The sequence below is a fragment of the Columba livia genome, chromosome 1 (assembly GCF_036013475.1).
Source record: "Columba livia isolate bColLiv1 breed racing homer chromosome 1, bColLiv1.pat.W.v2, whole genome shotgun sequence".
NCBI classification, from domain to species: Eukaryota; Metazoa; Chordata; class Aves; order Columbiformes; family Columbidae; genus Columba; species Columba livia.
In genome coordinates, this window is record NC_088602.1 from 150067760 (window position 1) to 150088416 (window position 20657).

The 20657-nt window shown below is 41.9% G+C and overlaps 1 protein-coding gene across 1 annotated transcript in view; it reads right to left on the reverse strand.

The window, feature by feature from the left end:
- TRIM24 (tripartite motif containing 24) overlaps nt 1–19436 on the reverse strand; it is a 63407-nt gene extending 43971 nt beyond the window's left edge. The window contains exon 1 of the mRNA XM_065038057.1: nt 18874–19436. Coding sequence (XP_064894129.1) covers nt 18874–19279 — 406 coding nt within the window. The 5' untranslated portion in view covers nt 19280–19436. The remainder of the gene's footprint in view (nt 1–18873) is intronic.
- Between the last annotated feature and the right edge of the window lie 1221 nt (nt 19437–20657).

A 20657-nucleotide genomic window follows, 5' to 3' on the forward strand; every position in this document is an offset into this window, starting at 1 on the left:
TACTATCTCAAATATTATTTATCTGTACAGTGATGATTTGACAAAGGAACCGCAAACATGGTTTGAAACCCTTTTTTCTTCATCCAGTTTGCCAGTACAAAGGTGATAAACGGCTTAGCAGAAATTGACTGTGTAGATGGCAATGTATTGCGTAACTCAATAACAGTTGAGAATGTCTATAATTGGGTCAGCCAAACTAACAGAGATAGGGGCTTAAATGCATCCTTGGTGGGTGAGACAACAGGAGCCTCTGGTACGCAAGAAGGGGGCAGTCCAGTTGTAACCAGGTCTGTGGTTTGGATTTCAGCCAACTCAGTATACCAAACCAAAGGTGAAAAGCGCACAATGAAGAAGACTATGAGCCTTCATCCAAAAGACCCCAACCCGCGACCACCAGATGGCAGTGCACATGCAACAAGAAGAGGAGTTCTATGGTAAGAAGTTCCGAGAAATAATGATAATAACCATGCCTGTTCCTAGAACTAATTGTGTATTAATGCAACCCCCGTTATGAATATGTATGATGTACTGACGTAAAATAGCTACCTTTGAGGTGAACTGGTGTGCAAGCTTTGGGAGAAATTTCTTTGCACCCTGGCACCAGAATAAACCTACCTGCTTTGTAACTTGTCTTGAGTTGTAGAGTTTATTCCCCAAATCAAAGGCTTAACTCAAGACCACAGACAAGTATCCCATCCTAGGTCCTATGGTAGTAACAAAACACAACACCACACTGAGGGCTACTGCTCCCCCCAGCCTACCAATAGGCCTAATGAGGAATTTGTCTTCTCCTGGTGCATAAAGAGTCAGGTTGGCTTAAAGTCACACTTGACAAACAGTATCAAGACAGATGGCTGAAGTAAACATAGGAGAAAGCATCTAAGCTTTTTGTCAAGAAGCCAACAGGTGCTGTAGCAAGCAATTAACTCCAATTTTTTTGAACAACCAAAAGAACAATGATACTTTCCAAAGACATTTCTACTTCTACTTCAAAGAGTTATAATAACATAAATAAGGGATGTCATGCAAATTAATATAGCCCCAGTATTTTCTTATTATTTTCCACATATGTATTTGCTGTTAACATTCATTGGTACACCCTTTTTCCTTAAGCATTTAACTACATTTTAAACTGTTCCTTAAGCATGCATAGAATGTAACTCCTAAATTAACCTCTGAATTAATTAACATTTCTGCCATCAGTCCCTCTGCAAGACACTTTTCCTAGTGCTACAATGAATCAAACTTTAGAGCATTACGGTTTGGAAGCAATGGTGCTATAGCTTTCTAACCATGCTCAGTCTTCCTGCCAACACTTCCTTCCTCTTATTTCAAGACACCTGCTTCCTGAATTGTGCCGCAATTTACTTCAGTGCTTTCATGGCTGGCAACCCCAGCTATTATACTATGGTCTGCTCAGGAAGATTCAGATTCTGAATAGCAAGATATTACAAGTCATTTAGTTGACTTCCTTATATAAATTGGCAAGGAAAACAATTATCCTCTCATGAAACTACATGAGAAGTATACTGTGTCATCAAAACAAGAACTACATTATTGCTTTAAAGGAAAAAAGTTCCCAAACTATTTTGCTGTTCATTTTCCCCCTTCTCCCAAATACCCATAGTTTTGTTAAAAGGAATGAGGGCAAATGAGAAGGAAAAAACTGGAAAGTTGCAGCATAGAACATTATTGCTATACTTGGTATACTTGTGGGTCAAATATCTACAAACTATTCAAGTACATTACCAAGTCAGCCCAAACCTAGTATTTTCACAAAAGACAAAAGCCCGGTATCTTTAAATCAACACTATCAGAGCAACTGTAATGCAGCAGCATCAGGAAGAGCATTGGATGCAGGTTATCATTTTGGCTAGTGCTGCTGAGGTTAAGCATATTCCCAGATGATGAGGTTCTACTGTTTATCCTGATTAAACTGGGGGTAAGGAGGACCTCTAATTTCACATTAATGTTCTGATGCTCAACTAATTCTTGACCTAATCAGCTCTGAAGAGCTTCAAGATATTTGTGTGTGAATTTAACAGCATAGTTAAGGATGCTTCCAAGACCAAATTATTTTTTAGTGAACAAAAGAATTTTCCTTCCTGAAGGTTCTCTGAAAGAAGACTTGCTAAGATATCAAATTGCCAGAAATAGAGAGTCAACACTTGGTATTTTAACATAATTTCCTTTCAGAATGCCTGATGTTGCACTACACTCCAGAGACACAGGGAATACCTGAGAAAAACAGATCTAGTATTACTTTGAAGAGGAAACAAATTGGTATCGAGCTACCTTTCCTATTCCTCCTTAGAGTGTGGGGAGATGGAGAATTAGGCTAGGGTGACCTTATATTTTTCTAAAATTGACTGAAGTATGATCACCTACCATCACCTACATCCTGCCATTTAAATGAAACAAACACCCACGAGGATCCAGTGGTGACTCCACAGCAGATACAGGAGCAGATAACCAGGGACCTTCAGCAAGTTGTTCCATTTTAGACTGGACTTACCTTTCCCCAACTGCCTGTTTGTTTCAAATCCTATGTTCCCCTCTCAACCTTTTGTCAAGCTTCAATTGCCAGCTGATTTGCCATCTTTCCTTCCCATTTGGAATATTCACTCCTAGAGAACCTCATCTTCTCTGGTGGTAATAACAAACTGGTTTTCTGGTTCTAACCATCATTCCACTATTCACATCAAATGCAATCTATTGCTTCCAGCCCTGTAGTGCACATTACAGCACAACAAATGCAGGGGGGAAGAGAATAAAGAAAAACGTACAGGATCCATCTGAAAAATAATTGGAAATTTCAGTGTGTTTGGGCCTGAAGCACTGCAAGGTTTAGTGGATAAAAAAAAAAAAAAGAAAAAAAAGAAAAGAAAAAACATCTGAGAAGTAGAAAGCACAAGAAACCCCCCCTGTAATGTTAGGAACAGGTAATGTTGTTCTGTAGTCTTAGCACTTACTGCATCTTCAAAAGAGCAGCACTGCAAGGAATAACATGCATTAGAATGTCTTTTACCGAGAACATTCCCACTTTACATGAGCTTAAATTTTCAAACCTAAGAATCCTAACAAGAACTGCATAGTTTGCTCTCTTTTAATAACCAATTACTACATAAGTATCTTCATTCCGAGGCAGAAAACAAAGAAATCCATTGTCTATCAAGAAGAAGGAAGAGAGGCTTGAAACTGCTCCTCCTCCTGTCTCTGCACACAGATGCTTGCTGAGGGAGAACCTAAATGTAGGCAGGCAGTCCACCGAGCTTTGAGAGTAGGTAAGTATTTTCAACGTGTCAGCTTGTAACTGTTAGTGTCCAACATGAAATCACTGCAGGAAGTAAGATTTTAAAAGCATACTCAGCCATTTGTTCTTCCTCAGAAGCATGAAATTCAAGTGCCAGGGTTTATTTTTGTCAAAATAATCCTAAAAAGATTTTTTTTTTTTAATGGAGCAAGCATTTCCAGAGTGCTCCAGTGGGCAGGTGAAAACATATTACTTAACTTGGGTTGAGTTCCATAATGTCACCATTTACTGCAGGGCAACAATAAACCATGGCAGATGCTTCTCTGTTAACTCCTGCCCTCCCCACTAAGGAAAGGTAATAAGGGGAAAAGGGAGAGAGGCTTACAAGTTGGAAACGTTAAAAATGCCTTACTAATGCTACCAGTAAAAAGAGAAAATAATATCACAGTATGTTTGGGATTGGAAGGGACCTCAAAAGATCATCTAGTCCAATCCCCCTGCTGGAGCAGGAACGCCTAGGTGAGGTCACACAGGAACATGTCCAAGCGGGTTTTTAATGTCTCCAGAGAAGGAGACTCCACAACCTCCCTGGGCAGCCTGTTCCAGTGCTCTGGCACCCTCACTGAGAAGAAGTTTCTTCTCAAGTTTAAGCAGAACCTCTTGTGTTCCAGCTTGATCCCATTACCCCTTGTCCTATCATTGTTTGCCACCGAGAAGAGCCTGGCTCCATCCTCATGGCACTCACCCTTTATATATTTATAAACATTAATGAGGTCCCCCCTTAGTCTCCTCTTCTCCAAACTAAAGAGCCCCAGCTCCCTCAGCCTTTCCTCATAAGGGAGATGCTCCACTCCCTTAATCATCTTTGTTGCCCTACGCTGGACCCTCTCCAGCAGTTCCCTGTCCTTCTGGAACTGAGGGGCCCAGAACTGGACACAATATTCCAGGTGTGGTCTCACCAGGGCAGAGTAGAGGGGAAGGAGGACCTCTCTCGACCTACTAACCACCCCCCTTGTAATACACCCCAGGATGCCATTGGCCTTCCTGGCCACAAGGGCACAGTGCTGGCTCATGGTCATCCTGTTGTCCACCAGGACGCCCAGGTCCCTTTCCCCTACACTGCTCTCTAATATGTAATTTCCCAACCTATACTGGAACCTGGGGTTGTTCCTGCCCAGATGCAGGACTCTACACTTGCCCTTGTTAAATTTCATTAGGTTATTCCCCGCCCAACTCTCCAGCCTGTCCAGGTCCCGCTGGATGGCAGCACAATACAAAATACACAAAACCAATCTTGAATTTCCCAAGGTAGCACAGCCCCAGCAGGTGCACGGCAGGCACCTAGAAGTCCTGGGCTGGACTCCGCAGTAAACTGGAACTGGATTCAGGGATGCAAGGCCTGACATTAGGCCTAAGATCACAAGCAGAATTGGCAGAATCCTCTTCAGATGCAGGCCATGATCGAAGAGAGCGAGACCCTCATGATCTCCCACTTTTACTGGGTGTTTGATGCGTATGGGATTGAATACTTAGTTGGTCAATTTTAGTCACCTGTTCTGTCCACCCCTCTTTGCAAATATACCCCTCTCACTTACAGGACATGCAAAATTTATCAGTAACCTTGGCTGCCAGAGTAATAAGTCCAAACCTGGGCCTCTTCTACATACCATTGCCACCGTTATCAATTCCAGAGTTAACCGTGTCTGAAAAACCTGCAGCCAAATTCAGAAAAGAGCAGTTACTTAGAAGAACTGAGATGAAACGGGGGGGGGGGGCGGGAAAAAAAAAAAAAAAAAAAAAAATCACTAAAAGAGAACTGATCTTGTTTTAAAGAAAACCAAGACACATAATCAGCATCACAGCTATCATAAGGATGATAAGTGATAAGATACGACATCTTCATCTGCTCCTTTGTGCCAGGATAGTTGTTCATGCAGCTATATAATAAGTTGGATCAAAACCACGTGGGTCTTGAGTAGGAGGAGTAGAGGGGAAGACCTTCACCCATTTTTAGCAGCAGGACCCATTCATATAAAAGTCAAGCAGCCATGGAACCTTCATTCATAGAACCTACATTGCATAGATGAGGTTCTTAGGGACATAGTTTGGTGACTCTTAGCGGTTGGACTCGATCTTGAGGGTCTCTTCCAACCAAAATGATCCTATGATTCAGACTTTGCATGACAGGCCCGGATGCCACACACATTGCTAACAAAACTAGCAACACTGGCTCCCCTGCCCATTCTTTTCTCTCCCGTGACGACACAGATTTACGCTGCCATGCGATGAGCTGGATTAGGGAACATGATGTGGATTAAATGGGGTTGTGCTGGGACAGAAGAGTCGGTTTCCACTGTTCTCACTGGCTACAGGCTCACAATGCACACACAGACCTCTTCAAGGAATGCAAGGTTGTATTTTAGAAACATTGGGGAAACCACAGCACATTCTTAATCTTCTTCACAAGTTACACGCTGCATCCATGGCAATGCCACCTCAAGCCATTCAGCAGAATGGATTTACAGCATATACTGTATTATTTCCAACTCAGTTCTCTATTTCCTGGGAGGATGTTCCACACTACTAAGCATCCTGAGACAACAAGAGGAGACTGCTCTGATTTGCCCCAGTTTCAGCGTTTTCACTGTAGTGAACCGGTTTCAGGGACAACTTAATAAAGCCCCTAGATAATCATTTGTAGACCCAAAAGGCAGTTTTTATTTGTAGATGCAAACTGTTTTACTAAAAAAGGAGTGCTTAAGGGTCCCCTTTCCTCAGTACAGATCAGCCACAGAAATACCAGTTTTGTGAAAGGGAGGTCTCTTGATTAAACAGAGAGCTTGGAAGCCCTAAAACTGATTTTCCCTAAAATGACATAGTCATTGCAGAATAAACTAATTAGGTTTGCATAAGGCAATTTTCCTCACTTTCATAGGAGTCATGTTTGAAATTTTAATTATACAGATTTCAGAATAAAAAATACTAATAGCAAGTCACACATACAGTTAAATTTTTTAGCAAATGGACAGGCTAGTTAACATTAATAGAAGATATGTTAGAAACTGAAGACAGTGCCAGCTCTAACATTTTTAGCCTAACTAAACAGAAAATTAGAGCATTTTAATTGTGACCTACAGAATCTTTTCTCGCTGTGTTTATGGACACCATTGATATTTGCAAAGTTTTTCATTAAAATGCATAGGGTTGAGGGTGAGCTGGGTATATTTACACAGGTCATGTTTTTCTGTTAAAAACAAACACTTGGAAAACTTAATTCAAGCGATGATATCATGTGCAATAACATCAGAATCAATTCTGAAAATAATTAATGCTTTCCTCTTGTTTCTCATTAAGCCTATAGTGGTGCTGCAAAATTGGCAACTTCTTCAAACTGGTTTGTTCCAGAAAAAGCTGCTCCTATCTAGTTCTGACAGCCTGCTGCTGCTAGTGGAGGGGAGATAGGTTAAACCAACAAGCAAGCACATCTCCAGGGGAAACCTGCACCTACTGCTAAAATATAAACATTCAAAGCAACCATGAATCTAGCAGATAAAGCATTCAGATTTTAATAAACTTATCTACCACGCTTTAAAATGTAAATAGATGAAAACTAGACAAAGACTACTAGCTGTAATCCCCCCCTCTGGAAGAGTGTTACAGGCCAGTTTTTATGCTGCAGTGCATTGACTTTCTTGGAAAACACTGCAGAGCTGAATTAAAATATTTCAGCTGCTCTGTGAAATGGTTCATTGTTTTTGCTAAACGTGCCCAATCTTCAAACACTTCAAATATCGCCTATTAGATTTCATAAATCGTAAATTTTGGAAGGGTTGACTCTCCAGCCACTTCTGAATACCTCAAGCAATCCCGAAGGGAGAGTTTTATGTTCACATCCACCATCATCCAACGCATTTCCTTCAACAACACAATTATACATAGTGTCATAATGGTAATAAAGGGAAATACTGTTATTGTGGGAAAGATAATATTTAAGTACAAGATTATGAATAAAAAAAACCCACTGCCTTACAATGAACACGCTTAAGTGACAATGCAGAAGCTGCCAACAATTATGCCAATTGTCACTGCTGACTGTGATGAGCATTTCTGTCATCAAAATTAAAATATATTCTTTCAAGTCCCAAGACTGTCAAGTATTTCTAACATAGACATAGTGAATTCAAGCATACAAGATGCAAGGATTTTTAAGATTCAGTGATATTCTTGCATTTTGAGCAGCCTAGTATTTTTCAAGTTGCTAACATTTTTAAAGTGGGTTTAATGCTGTCTAAGTTAATATATTCTACTGAAATAGCATTTTGCAGACCACATTAGGGGAATCGTGTTGGAAGCAGTAGCAAGAACAGTAGGTAATGGGCTTTAGAGCATTTCAGGAGAAATGTCATCCGAAACAGGAACGCTAATGCCATTCAAGGCCTTGGGCCAGATCATGTTCTGCCCTCTCTCCTTTGATTGCTCAGATGCACCCTTGCAATCTGTTCTCTCACAAGTCTCCTCCCATTCTCAATATGATCACTGCTCCATCACCGGAAACTACCTATCAAGACTTGGGAAACTCTCCTCTTGGCCCCCATTTTCCAAGCCACAACCCTCAGGGGAGCAACTCAGGTGCCTCACCAAACAGACCTAATTTGAAAAGGAGATCTTGCCTGGATCCCAAATGCTATGCCAGAAGGAAACAGGTCTCCTATGGATTGTGCAGCACATCTGCCAGCCCTTTTTGGAATGTCACAGGCATCCCAGACATTCAGAAGTGGCAGAATATATTCCAGCTTGGACAGGTGCATCCCAACTTACCTGTCTACTCTGTACCACATAACTTTGCTATTGTGACTTTGAATTCCTGGTGGAAAATACAAGTGAGGCACACAGAACATTTCTTATGTAGTACCCAAACAAACTGCTGTCTGTAGCTCCAAATAAAAAAAAAATAGGTTCAAATCACTTCAGTTTCAATATTCAGAGCAATCAACTTGTTAACTGCAGTGTTTGCTGCATTCATCTGTATTCTGCTATACACATATCTATTCTGAAGTTCTCCTTGAGGACAGAGTTCAGAAGTCATCAATACCTCTACTATGTTCCTTCAAACTATCTCAAAATATAGATTACAAGGATGTAACAAATACAATGGAAGACTCCATCAACTTTATCCGTAAATTGTATATACAGGGAACAGATGTTCAAAAGTACATAGAGATAATTTGCCAATTTAGAATAAACGGTTCTGCCTTTGTTTAGGTCATTTTGTTTGGTGAGGGAGTAGAGAAAAAGGGCAGACTGATATTAAAGAAAAAAAATAATAATATTTTTCTAATTCTTGCCTCTTTGATAACCATAATAGCACATTCACTAGAAGTACAACACTAGATCCACAGCAGTAAGAAAGAATTTAATATGTATTTATCAATAAATTCTGAATATTTATGAAGGTATATTTTTATCTATGCTGAAATTAAAGCTTTCATTATTAACCTGGTAATATTTTCAGGATTTCTAGATTTTTTTTTAAGGCTTGCTGTTGACAGGGACAGAGACAATGAAAGACACAAACAATATTTGATGAAAATTCGCACTCCGATAAGTGTAGTCAATAAGGCAAAAAAGACACTTTTTATTTCCTGCATTTTCCATCAGATATGTCTGAGTGCTGTGCAAGACATTATTATCAGAATAAAAAATATTCAGGACATCTAATTTATTTGAGCAAAACACCACCAAGACTCCAAATTCCAGTCTATTCTGACTACTTTTTACATTCTAAAGCTGTTTAATATTACAGCTTGTCACATGCAAAATTTTTGCATGCAAGAAAAATTAACTCTTAATGGCAGCACAGAAATAATACTGATTTGTTACGCCAAAGTAACTCTATAAAGTTAAACTTTCCACTTGAAAGATGGATAAAGTTTCTTTGGTGTGTTGCCAAACTTCAATATCTTCAGTAGGGTTAATTTAAGTGTTGATTTACACAAAGTTGCCTTCACAGTCAATGCAGACCTAGGCAATAAAGTTAGGTCATGAGTGGTCTCATCCTAAAAGCAGATGTCTACAGTTGGTCAGATGAATCATAACTTAAAAACATCCACTGCTTTCCAATAACTACATCAATTATAAAGTTTTGGACATCCGATTCAGTTGCAAGAATCCCTCCAATAAAACCAGTAATTAAAGAGGAAAATATCCTCCAAGTTATCTGCAAGTTACAAGCATTGCACTTTTGGTATAGACGTACAGGAATAAAAAGCCAACACACTTTATATTCCTCTCTTATATGTGCACAGTATCCTCACAGCACTGCTGTAAGGATTCAAAAAGGGAAGTAACCAGCTTTTTCCTGTTCCCATATAACTTTAAGACTACAAAGCTGGAGCAATATTCGTATTGTGGGAGCCACAGACTACACAGCCTCCAAGAACCAGCATTAAGATGCAGCATTTTTCCTTCTGACATTGCATTAATATAAAAATTACTGAATGTAACTAATAAGACATATTTCTCTGGGTTGAAAGAATGCACTAACTGATCAAGTAAGAACAACAGCGATGCTCGCTGTGTTCCCGCTCATCTCTCTTGATATCTTCTCTTGCTGTAATCCGCAGTAGACAACTGAACAGGAAGCCAGACCCTTTTGGTTGATGTGAACATGCACATCCACTGAAGAAATCAAGTCTTCCTATGGTTTCCCTCATTTTTCCAAAACCAAAGAAGAACTCCTTCAAAGACACTTTCCCAGCATGACTCACTCCATACTAAGAATGAAGCTTAGGAAAATGAATCTTTGACCAAAACGACTCTTCAGAAGTGCCATTTACCCATCCTTTAGAGTAGTTTCATCTATTTCCACCTTGTTGTGCTATACTACCTGAAAGAACTGATAATATACTAGTTTAAATAATAAAGCTCTGGAAATATTACCTCCAATACTAGTTTGGAAATGAAGTAGGATTACACTTCAATTCCTGCTTTATTTTTAAGGAATATTCACAAAGGTTCAACCATGTGCTTCTTAGCCTAATTGGCTGGCATACTGTCAAATGAAAAAGAAAACAACCAACCACAACTTTGCGGCAGAACAAGAGCTATTCTAGCGAAGGTTTGATGTCAGGCATTTTGCAGCTCATAGCACCTACACTATATTCTCAATAATTTAAATCAGTCAAAAGGCAGCCAAAGAAAACCTTATTAAATCTGATCTCATCCCAATGGAACTGGGAGCAGGGAAAAGAAAAAAACTTCACACAATAAATACAATCAGATTGGAACACAATACAATAATACTGGTGCTAAATGGACTTTAAAAGGATGCCAGATTAGCATTTAGCTTCCTAAAGAACCCAGACACAGCTCTTGCACAAAGAGTGGAATGGAGGGAAGAGGACTGTCAGTTCGATCCCTTTGGGATGCCCGTAAAGTCTTCTTTATTTTGCCAAAACAGCTTCTAGAATTATTATTTTGGCCCCATTGAGTTTAAACAGCAGTGATAATAATCTAGAAGAAATATGAGGTACCATAAACTGTGGCTTTGCTTCTAAATTGTATCTGGTCCAAGCTGTAAGACCATTTCTAAGAAAAAGACAGAGCACTGTCTCCCAGTCTGTACCTTGCACTTAAAATCAGAACCTTGTGCCCACTTGAAAATGCCTTATTCTCCAGCCCCAGCAGATTGCTGCAGCTCTCTGCCTCTCTTTCTTCCCACCTACTCATTCCCTGCACAGCTGTCAGCATTCCCTCCCTGAACCAGCAACAGTGTTAGAAGCATCCTGACATAGCAAGTTGAGCAGCTGCCTAAGCCTAACATCATCTTCTGTTAGGCTGGCTTACAGTGTTAGTTCAACAAACTTCAACTCCACACATCCTTAACCATGTTGTGACTGTGCAGCAGATGCCTAGAAAGGAAAGAAGCAGATTAAGCGAACTTTAAGTTTATTACACGCTTCCTGATCTCAAGTAGGCATCCTAGAAAACACACTGGGTTTTCCAAGTCAAGGCTTATGTAAAAAGAGTCCCGTTTCTTTTTTACTATGTACAGTACAGACAGATGTGTCAGCTCACTGGGAAAATATACAGGCACTTTTCAAATTAGGTAATCATTTTAGTTCAAAGGGTATTTCAGCTACAGTCTTGTTTTTTTCAAATGCAAAATATTCACCTGAGAGACTACAGCACAAAGGGGAACTCACCATTAAAAAAAACAAAAAGCTGCCTGTGGCAACTCACTTATTAATCAGAAGCAAGAATCTTTCTACAGTCAGAAAGCAAGTGGTTCAGTTCTCTTGCTCATGTACTTTCCACTTGTGCAGGGCTTAGCACTGGAGTCACAGATTTTTTTTAAATGAGAATGTGCCTGTGACCCAAATCCATGTTAGAAACAAGGGTCCTCAAAACCTCTGAATGCAATTCAGGCAGCTGAACCTTGCTTACTGTCTTCCCCTTTTCCCATAGACCACTGATAAGCCTGAAAAATAACTAGAAAGTTTAACATCAGTCCTCCATCATAAGTTAGTAATGTATGCAAGGTAACACACCATTTCCTCCCACATAAAAAGCTTCAAATAAGCATATACTTGAAGCACTGGAGATACAGTATCAAGTAATTACGAACATTCTTTTGCTCAACCTTTGGTTTCATACCTGACTTTACAAGACTGTTTCTTGTCAAGAATGGTGTAATTTTCTTATTTACCTCACACAAATGTTTACCATCAAAGCAAGCATGAAACAGTTGTGTTTTATATATTCTCTCTGGCCACCAGAAACAAAGAAGTAGATATTTAGTCAGCTCAACTATGACACTGAGGTCTTCAAAGCACATTTGAGCTGCAAGTACATAGTTTAAACAGTAAATTACTCCATAGCTACCTAATTGGTAATAAAAACTACCAGCATCATGAAGTTTTTCTATTAAAACAATCTTTTCTCTGACCTTTAAATTAGACAAATAAAACACTATCATTAATATCTCTTATCTGTTGTACCAGTTTAAGTCCAGTGGGATATTTTGCTACTATTCACAGTTCAGCTAGATCACCTACATAGGTCCACAATGCAAGCTACAGGGCCATATTCACCTGAAGTACCCTGCCTGACCAGCATATTATTGTTAGGAAAGCAGTAAAAATGACCGCATTAAAGTATTTAATCTTCTTGCAAAAAATATTTTAAAATAACTCTAAATTTCCAATTTCAGAAATAACAGATTTTTCATAAGCAGTCCATTATTCATACTGAAATGCAGTCACATTAAACTTCACTTAAAATTCTTTCTGGTTTTCCCCGTCTTGTTTTTTAGATTAGACACCAGGGGCAAAATACCAGCTATACAAGTTCACCGTTATTGGGAAATTCCACTAAATAATATGGAAATTCCAACTACAGCAACTTAGCACAAACTGGCATAAAAGCATTTCCTGCACAAGAGATCAGCTTCTTTAACACCACCACATTCAGAATCAAGAGCTTCAACAAAACTCCTTTGTTAAATTTAAAAAACTGGGCAAAGCTGAGTGAACATGGCCACTTTGTAGCAGGCCTGTAAGTCAGCAGGCCACCCTCAAAGCCTGCTGTGCGGCCTACCAGCTCTTCAGCACACTTCCCATGAAGCACACACCCCTACCTCAACTTGCCTCTTAATTAACATACGTGCTATCATTTTTCCTTTGTTCTTCAGGCAAATAATTTTCTTAAGATATATCTCTATGATACACATTAAAACAACCCAATATACTTCTAACTAGATACACATCTGACGCTTTAACATATTAGTATATTTTTCCTCTACTGTTATCTTATGATCCAGGATTCCTTTCTGTTAGTAAAAGTACTAATTGCTTACCAGAGATATTACAAGCTGATTTTGGATGGGAACAGAGCTAGGTTGGCCTCTGAGGATTTAAATGTCCATTAAAAAAAGTTCAGCTATTGTGGTAACTTCTACAGCCTAACTTGTAAAAGGCTTTTAATTCGAATGAGCTTGACTAAATCACTGCAGTTGGTTTAACACTCATCTGATGTCTGATAGCTTCACCTTTTCAATCTATCACTTCCTATCAGTAAGGAAGCAAGAATGTAAAAGCATCTAACTTGCCCTCAAAATACTATTCTCTGGACATAAGTAACATAATAAGCATATATTATATGCTTATATTAATCAGATACTGGAAAAAGTGTGATTAAAACTTCTTTCAGCATCATGTAGTTATCCACCTCAATAAAGGCTGTATAGGTGTATCTTACAGATTTTGTGTGGAATTCCTGGTAGAAAAGAATGCAGGAGTCTTTGGCAAATATATCCTCTACATCAAATTACACTTGACAGTTTGTATCATATTCCATCACTTATCTTGAGACCATACCTTTTTTCTAAAAGAAGGGCATTATAATTAGAAAAATAAGAACCTTTTCTAGATAGTTTACTGATTAATATTTTAAGTTTTTACTATTTTCTTTACTTCTTATCCAATAGGTTTGTCCATTACAGGCTATTAAAACAATAATATTATATTTTACCTGTAACAACGCTAAATGCTTTTCATATATGCAATATCTGAGGCTCCCGAGTTTTCAATTCAAAGTAAGCACACATCAAACAGTATGAAAAGTAGGCATATCTTTCCTATACATATTCCTATAACATATATTATTTTCAAATATCAGCACTCCTACATGTCCTTAAGTTTGTTACAGGTTAGATAAATCATTTCTGCTGTGGTGCCATCAAGAACTAAGACTTGTGAAACTATGTGTATTTTCAAGTGTGAGTGTATACCCACACAAATAAAATATGGACTCCTTGTAACAGCAAAGATGGACAGAATTCACTTTAAGCAAGTCGCGAAGATGAAATTGAAATAATCATATGTAACAAGCAAATTTAAAAAACCAAACAACTGAAGTCTTCTTAGACTACTGAGACCTGGAAGAAAAATTTGTCTTCAACATAAAGCTCTAATGAAGCTATTATCTCCTCCAAACTAACTAATAAGGATCCTAATCATTATCAAACTGAGAGCGAAATAATATTTCATACAGAGCAATGAGAAAAATTTAAGTTATTTTTAAAAGCTGTATTTTCAAGGTCAAATGAAGTGATGACATTGGAAAGTCCAGATATCAAGATCAGAAGAGAATCTGAAAGAGCTTAAAGTTATCTGGATAAGGACTAACTGTGGGACATAATAAAGCAGCAGAGAGGATATCAAGGGTTAGGTCTTCATTCCATACCTTACAAACCTCCAAATTGCATTAGTCAACAACTATTTCTGGACATTAATAAGTGAAATATGAAACATGAACATCACTGAAATCCTTGTTTAGTAACCCTGAAGTATTTATTCCTTAATTAACAGCAAGTATCAAACATATTTGAGTTGTTAGTCTGGGCAATCCCCAAGAATTTATACCCAGGGAGTGTCCAAATATTACATGCTTCTAGCAGTTTCATACATATTTGTTTGCTGGTAGGCCTGTCTACAGATAAAACACAGAAAAACCACTTTTCCTGTATTATTTCTGTGTTGACACTAGCATGATTTCATCATGATACCTGCATAAAACTATGCTACACTTTTCGATTCACAAGTTTCTCCCCACACCAGTTCCCAAACTATTTCATGTACAGACTGATGACAAACAAACAAGGATATCTGCAACTTAAGCAGTTTTGAAAAGGAATAGAATTTCAATCTATAACTTTGCAGTACTCATGTATCTCTTTTACATTTAAAAATTCCACAAAAGTACTATGATGTCCTTATATTCCCCAAATTACAAACACTGTCCTTTAATTAAAAATAGGCTACTACTCAACTAGTCATTGAAATACCACCCAGCACAAAATTTGGGTGAATGGTGGATTTCTAATAACAGCCTTCTTGCATACACCAGTTACAACTCACACAATCAAACACTAAAGAATGGCCATTTGAGAAACAAAAAGGAAGAACACATGAAGTTAGCCAAGATACTCAGCACCAACATTTGTAGACACTTGCTCACAAGCCACAAGCTCACATTTACAGAACAATTCTTGCAGCATGCCCCACAGTTCATAATGTTCTTTGTCTGGTAACCCTTTTTTTGGCAATGCAACAACAAAAATATCACCTACATCAAATAAGTTGCCATTGAACATCTAGAAAACAAGCAGTGAGTTATCCAGTGCTAAAACCATTGAAGTCTGACACACAGCTGATTCTGCAACACCTTAAACCTCAAGAATGGTACAGTTACCAGGAAATCCAGGTTTTCTTTTCTATAGAAATAATTTCTAAATTGAATGCACATAGCAGGATAGAGTATGTTGGCATTGTTTTGGCCAGTTAAAATGACAATGCCTGTATACTAGCTTAGCTAGTTAGCTAAGCCCAACTTGATATGCCTTGCCAGCAGTCTACCTTTGCAATAGGAATACTGATTAACATCCACCACAGGAAAGTCCTTTACACATCTTGACACCTGTCTCTGCCATTACCAGTGCTGAACCTTGTATTCAAGTGAGCAACACCAAAATTCTTAACTCACTCTACATCCTTAAGCTTGAAAGTTTGGAGGTTATATTTGTTTGGGGTTTTTTTTTGTGGTTTTTTTTTTTTTTTTTTTTTTGTTGTTGTTGTTGTTTGTTTTTTTGTTTTTGTGTTCCATAGCACTAGTTGTCAGTACCTTTACAGAACAAGAGCCACCAACATCCTCCCTAGTAAACTTGTCTATATGATGAAGTTGAATGCACGTGTTGTTCTAGCAAAGCTAAGGACTGTTTCTGCTTGGAAACAGTTTCCTAAAGACAAAAAGCATATCCAGATTATACTGGGAACTCAGTTCCTCTTTAGCTACCTGCTTCTCAACTAATTTGGATACTAGCACAACACTCCATCTCAAGGCTGGCTCAGCGAAGCACTTTACAAATCCCCTCCTTTGTTCAAAACAGACTCCCTTCTACCAATCTTTCTTCAGGCTTCTCTTTTGTGCATCGTGTTTCTACTCAGCAGATGTGCACCAGCAGTCTGTCTGCTTATCTTTCAGGAGCTTTTCATAGTTTGTAATTCCATTGTGTTCCTTACCAAGAGCATTCATTCCAGCACAAATAGCTTCCTTGCTGTTTATTTCTTCAGTTTAGTCACAGTAATCTCATAATTTACATCATGAGAGGCATTTACTATCCAACTTTATAAGCTTATACTCTTCAGATTATTTCTTCAGGTCACTTCTCAAACATTTTGCAAAACATACTACCAGAAGAGGTGACAGATTTGCACTGTTTTGTCCTTCTTTCCATCTTTTGAGAATTTAGGAACTCCTCCAACCATAACATCTTTCCTTAATATGATCAGCTTTAGACACTGACACTTTTTTTTTCAATCCTAACTTAAGTTTACAACATTTTATATCAGTTGGAAAACAGAGAGCAGCCTATGCATATCAAGTTAGGCCTTAGGTAGCTAGTATACAGCCATAGTCATTTTAATTGGCCAAAACAATGAAAAGACAAAGAATGTGTCAAGAAGACAGTGAGATATCTACAAGTTTCTTCTTCCTATTGGACAATGAATGGTAGTGTGGAAGCATGAAAATAACTTGAAAGAAGAGTCGACAGGGTAAAAATAATGCCTGTAGATTTGTAGAATGAGGAGGAATACAGACCGCACAACTCATTCCTACAGAACCAACTCACACAGCCAAAAGCAGGGAATAGAGCTACAAGTTTACTGTTGATACAATTCATTATTTCATCTGTCATTTGTCCTCTCAAGCAGATGTTTGAATAGCACTTGTCTTCGCATTCTTATAATGCATCTCATTTCATACTCAACTACAGATGCCTGTTTCTGCTATATTTAAACAAAACATCTGGGAATTGAGCTATGCTGTTGGTGACCTCAAAACCCATAAGATGATGATTACATTGCCTCTTAGCCTAAGCTGCAACCCCTGAGCTAGCTGCATCTCTGACCCCTTTCTCATTCCCCAGTATCTTCTCTTGCAATTCTCTACACTAAGGTTTGTGCCTCTTCTGTTCCTCCCACACAGAACTTCACAGTTCTACCTGTGGACGTACGACCAATAACATCTCCTGGATTAACTGGTCTTAAATATACTGGCTTTGGGTTTCACAGATTTTCCTATTCTGGACCTTCTGACTAGGCAGTCTGGCTATTACATAAATTACATGCTAAAATTAAAGACTAAATGAATACACTAAGACATCCACGTAGATGAAGAGGCTCCATATATCCTGTTAATAACATACTCGGGAGTTTCTCAAATATTCTGAAGCAAGGCCGCCTCTTCACTTGTCCCAAATACACCTTTCTCTCAAGAGGGTGTTCCTTTACAAATTGCTGCAAACATTTGCATGTTCAAGTTGTAATCTTTCTGGTCAGAACTGCTGGCAGGATGGTAAAGGTTTCCTAAATGCATTTAAAGGAAAACAGCCAATATTTGCTTAAGAATGGTCAATCTGGAGTTACCACCTCTTCGCATAGAATTTTTCACTTGAGCCCCCACTACACTGCCCAATAAACAGAACCTCCACTAATGCCTATAGAGAGGCTCCATTTCCATCACACTTCCTCTTTCCTATTCAAGATTCTGCAGGATCTTCAACTGTTTCCACTAGACAATGCTTGTTTGCACCTTTTCCTAAGATGAAGTTGCCTTTAACAAAGTTAAGTGACCTACTAGACATAAGAGGGCTAGGAAAAAAAAGAAAAACATCAGGAAAGTACTTTCACATTGTTGGAGTTCATCGCACATCTTCTGCAGCGTTGAGAGGAGCTACTATGTCAATATAGGCGCTTACCAAAACTTCCTCGCCGCATTCCCAGTCCAGCGCGGCAATTAAAGTTTCACGTTAATGCATTACAGGGCCCACGCTGGCTGCCTGTCACATGGACAAGTGTTATTGCTTGTCCACAGTTGTTACCGCCCGGCACAGTGCCGTGTATAGAGGATGGATGACACCTGCAGGGCTTCCCTCCAGGTGAGCTCCAAACTGCAGCCTGGAAACATCACCCAAAAAAAAAGTCTCTTTCCTCGCTACGTTTTTCTGCCTTCATAACACCCCGCGTTAAGGTTTTCCGCGGCAAGAGGCAACAGCAAACCCTCCTGGCCGCAAAAATCCGCCCGGCGCCCACCGTCCCATCCGGCCGCGGGCCCCGAACCCAAGGCCACTCGAGGCGGGGACTGGGCGGGGGGAGAAGGGGGACGGCTCCCGTGGCTCCTCTCCCTCCACACTGAGAGGTCTTGGCAAACTAAATTACTGCCTTCCCCTCCGAGGTGGGAAATTTAAAAATAAATAAATAAATAAACAAAATAACCACACACACAAAACCAAACCAGAACCCCCCTCACCAGCTTCGGCGCTGGCGAGCAGCGAGCACAGCCTGCCCCGACGGGTCCGCGTACCCCCGGCAGCCCAGCACCTGCACTCCGCCCACGGCACCCGGGGTTTCCCCATCGCGACAGCTCCCCGCCCCCTACGTCTATCGCGACACACAAGCCTCCGAGGGGACAGGGGAGGGGGGCGTGGGGTGGAGAGGGCTGCAGTCCGAAGCACGGCGGCCAGGCGGAGGGAAGGGGTCGGCGGCAGGAGGGCCACTTACCGGGCGTGCAGTTCAGCGTAGACGGCGAAGAGACGGGCACTGAGGGGAGCGCCGGCAGCTGCGGTTCTCTGGGGGTGCCGGCGGCCGAGGCGGGGACGACGGGGGGCAGCATGAGGTAGCGCTCGGGCCGCGGCAGGCAGCGCAGGCAGACCGTGTGCAGGCAGGGCAGCAGCTTGGGCCGCCGGCTCTGGATGGGCTGCCCGCACACGCCGCAAGTGTCCAACAGGTTGAGCGGGGCCACCTCTCCGCCGCGCTCCGCCGGGCCCTGTCGGCTCTCGGCCTCATTCTCCCCGCTCAGCGCCGCCGCCCCCGTTCGATCCGTCGGGCAGGGCGCCCCCGTTCGATCCGTCGGGCAGGGCCCCCCTGCCGCCGCGACCGCTGCTACCGTCGCTGCCGCCTCTTCCATTGTCCTGCGCCGGCCGCCGACCGCAGCGTCGAAAGGAGGCGGGGCGGCCCCGCTGCCCCCGCCGCTTCCCGCCCGCGCCGCCACCGCCGCCGCGCCGACCCCCGCCCCTCGCGGCCCGCGGTGTTTGTGTGCCTGCCCCGGAAGGAGGCTGCCCCACCGCGCCACAGGGCCAACGGCCGCCCGCGCCACGCCCCTCGCCACGCTGCGCCACGCCCTTCCCCCCGCCGCGCCGCCCGCCCCGCCTGCCTCCCCGGCCCCGGCGCCCCGCCCCAGCCCGCCTCGCCACACCCCTTTCGGGGCCACGCCCCGCCCACCGCCTACGTGCGGCCAGAGCTTCTCCCGCTCCCCCCAGCAGGCAGCCTGACTGCGGGCGGAAGCCCCGCCCCGATAGGCCCCGCCCCTGGAAGCCCCGCCCCTCTCTCCGCCCTCCCCCCAGGCAGTTGGCGGGGCTGTCCCCGCCGCTGCCCCCCCGCGGCCGCACTGGGGTGCTCAGGGGCATCTGTCAGCCACCGCACACACCCACTGCTTCTCGAGGCCCTGTGCTTCCACAACCCACGCTCTGCCTAAAGGCTTCCTACCAGCCCCACTGGAGCTCGTGGTGCTCTCAGCCTGTGCCCAAATGGCCACCCTCTTGTCTGGATCATAGAATGTCCTGAGTTGGAAAGGACCCCCAAGGATCATCGAGTCCAACTCCTGTCCCCGCACAGGACAGCCCCACAGTTCACACCATGTGTCTGAGGGCTTGTCCAGTCTCTTCTTGAACACTGTCAGGCTTGGGGCCGTGACACCTCCCTGGGGAGCCTGTTCCAGTGCTCCACCACCCTCTGGGGGAAGACCCTTTTCCTCATGTCCAACCTAAACCTCCCCTGGCACATCTTCCTGCCATTCCCTCGGGTTCTGTCATTGATCACCAGGGAGAAGAGATCAGCGCCTGTTCCTCCTCCTCCCCTTGTGAGGAAGCTGTAGCCGCCATGAGGTCTCCCCTCAGTCTCCTCTTCTCCAGGCTGAACAAACCCAGTGACTTCAGCCGCTCCTCATACAGCTTGCCCTTCAAACCCTCCACCAGCTTCATCTGGACAGAAGGCCTGGCCAGTGGTGTGTGGGCAGCCTGGCACTGGCTGGGTTAGAAGCTTTCCCTCTTTTGAGAGGTTGTTAAGTTGCCCTTCTTCCCCACTTCATGTATGGGTGTCTGTAAATTCTGGCCCAAATTTGGTTTGGGGGATCACAACTACGCTACTATGCACAGGCATGTTACCTGACTGAAGCTAACTGGTCACTGGTAAAATTTTTTAAAAGATGGAAAAGTGTAATTCTGGTTTGGACCCAACACTTTATTGAATCAAATGCTTCAACCCAAGTGCGCTCGCATACGTGACAC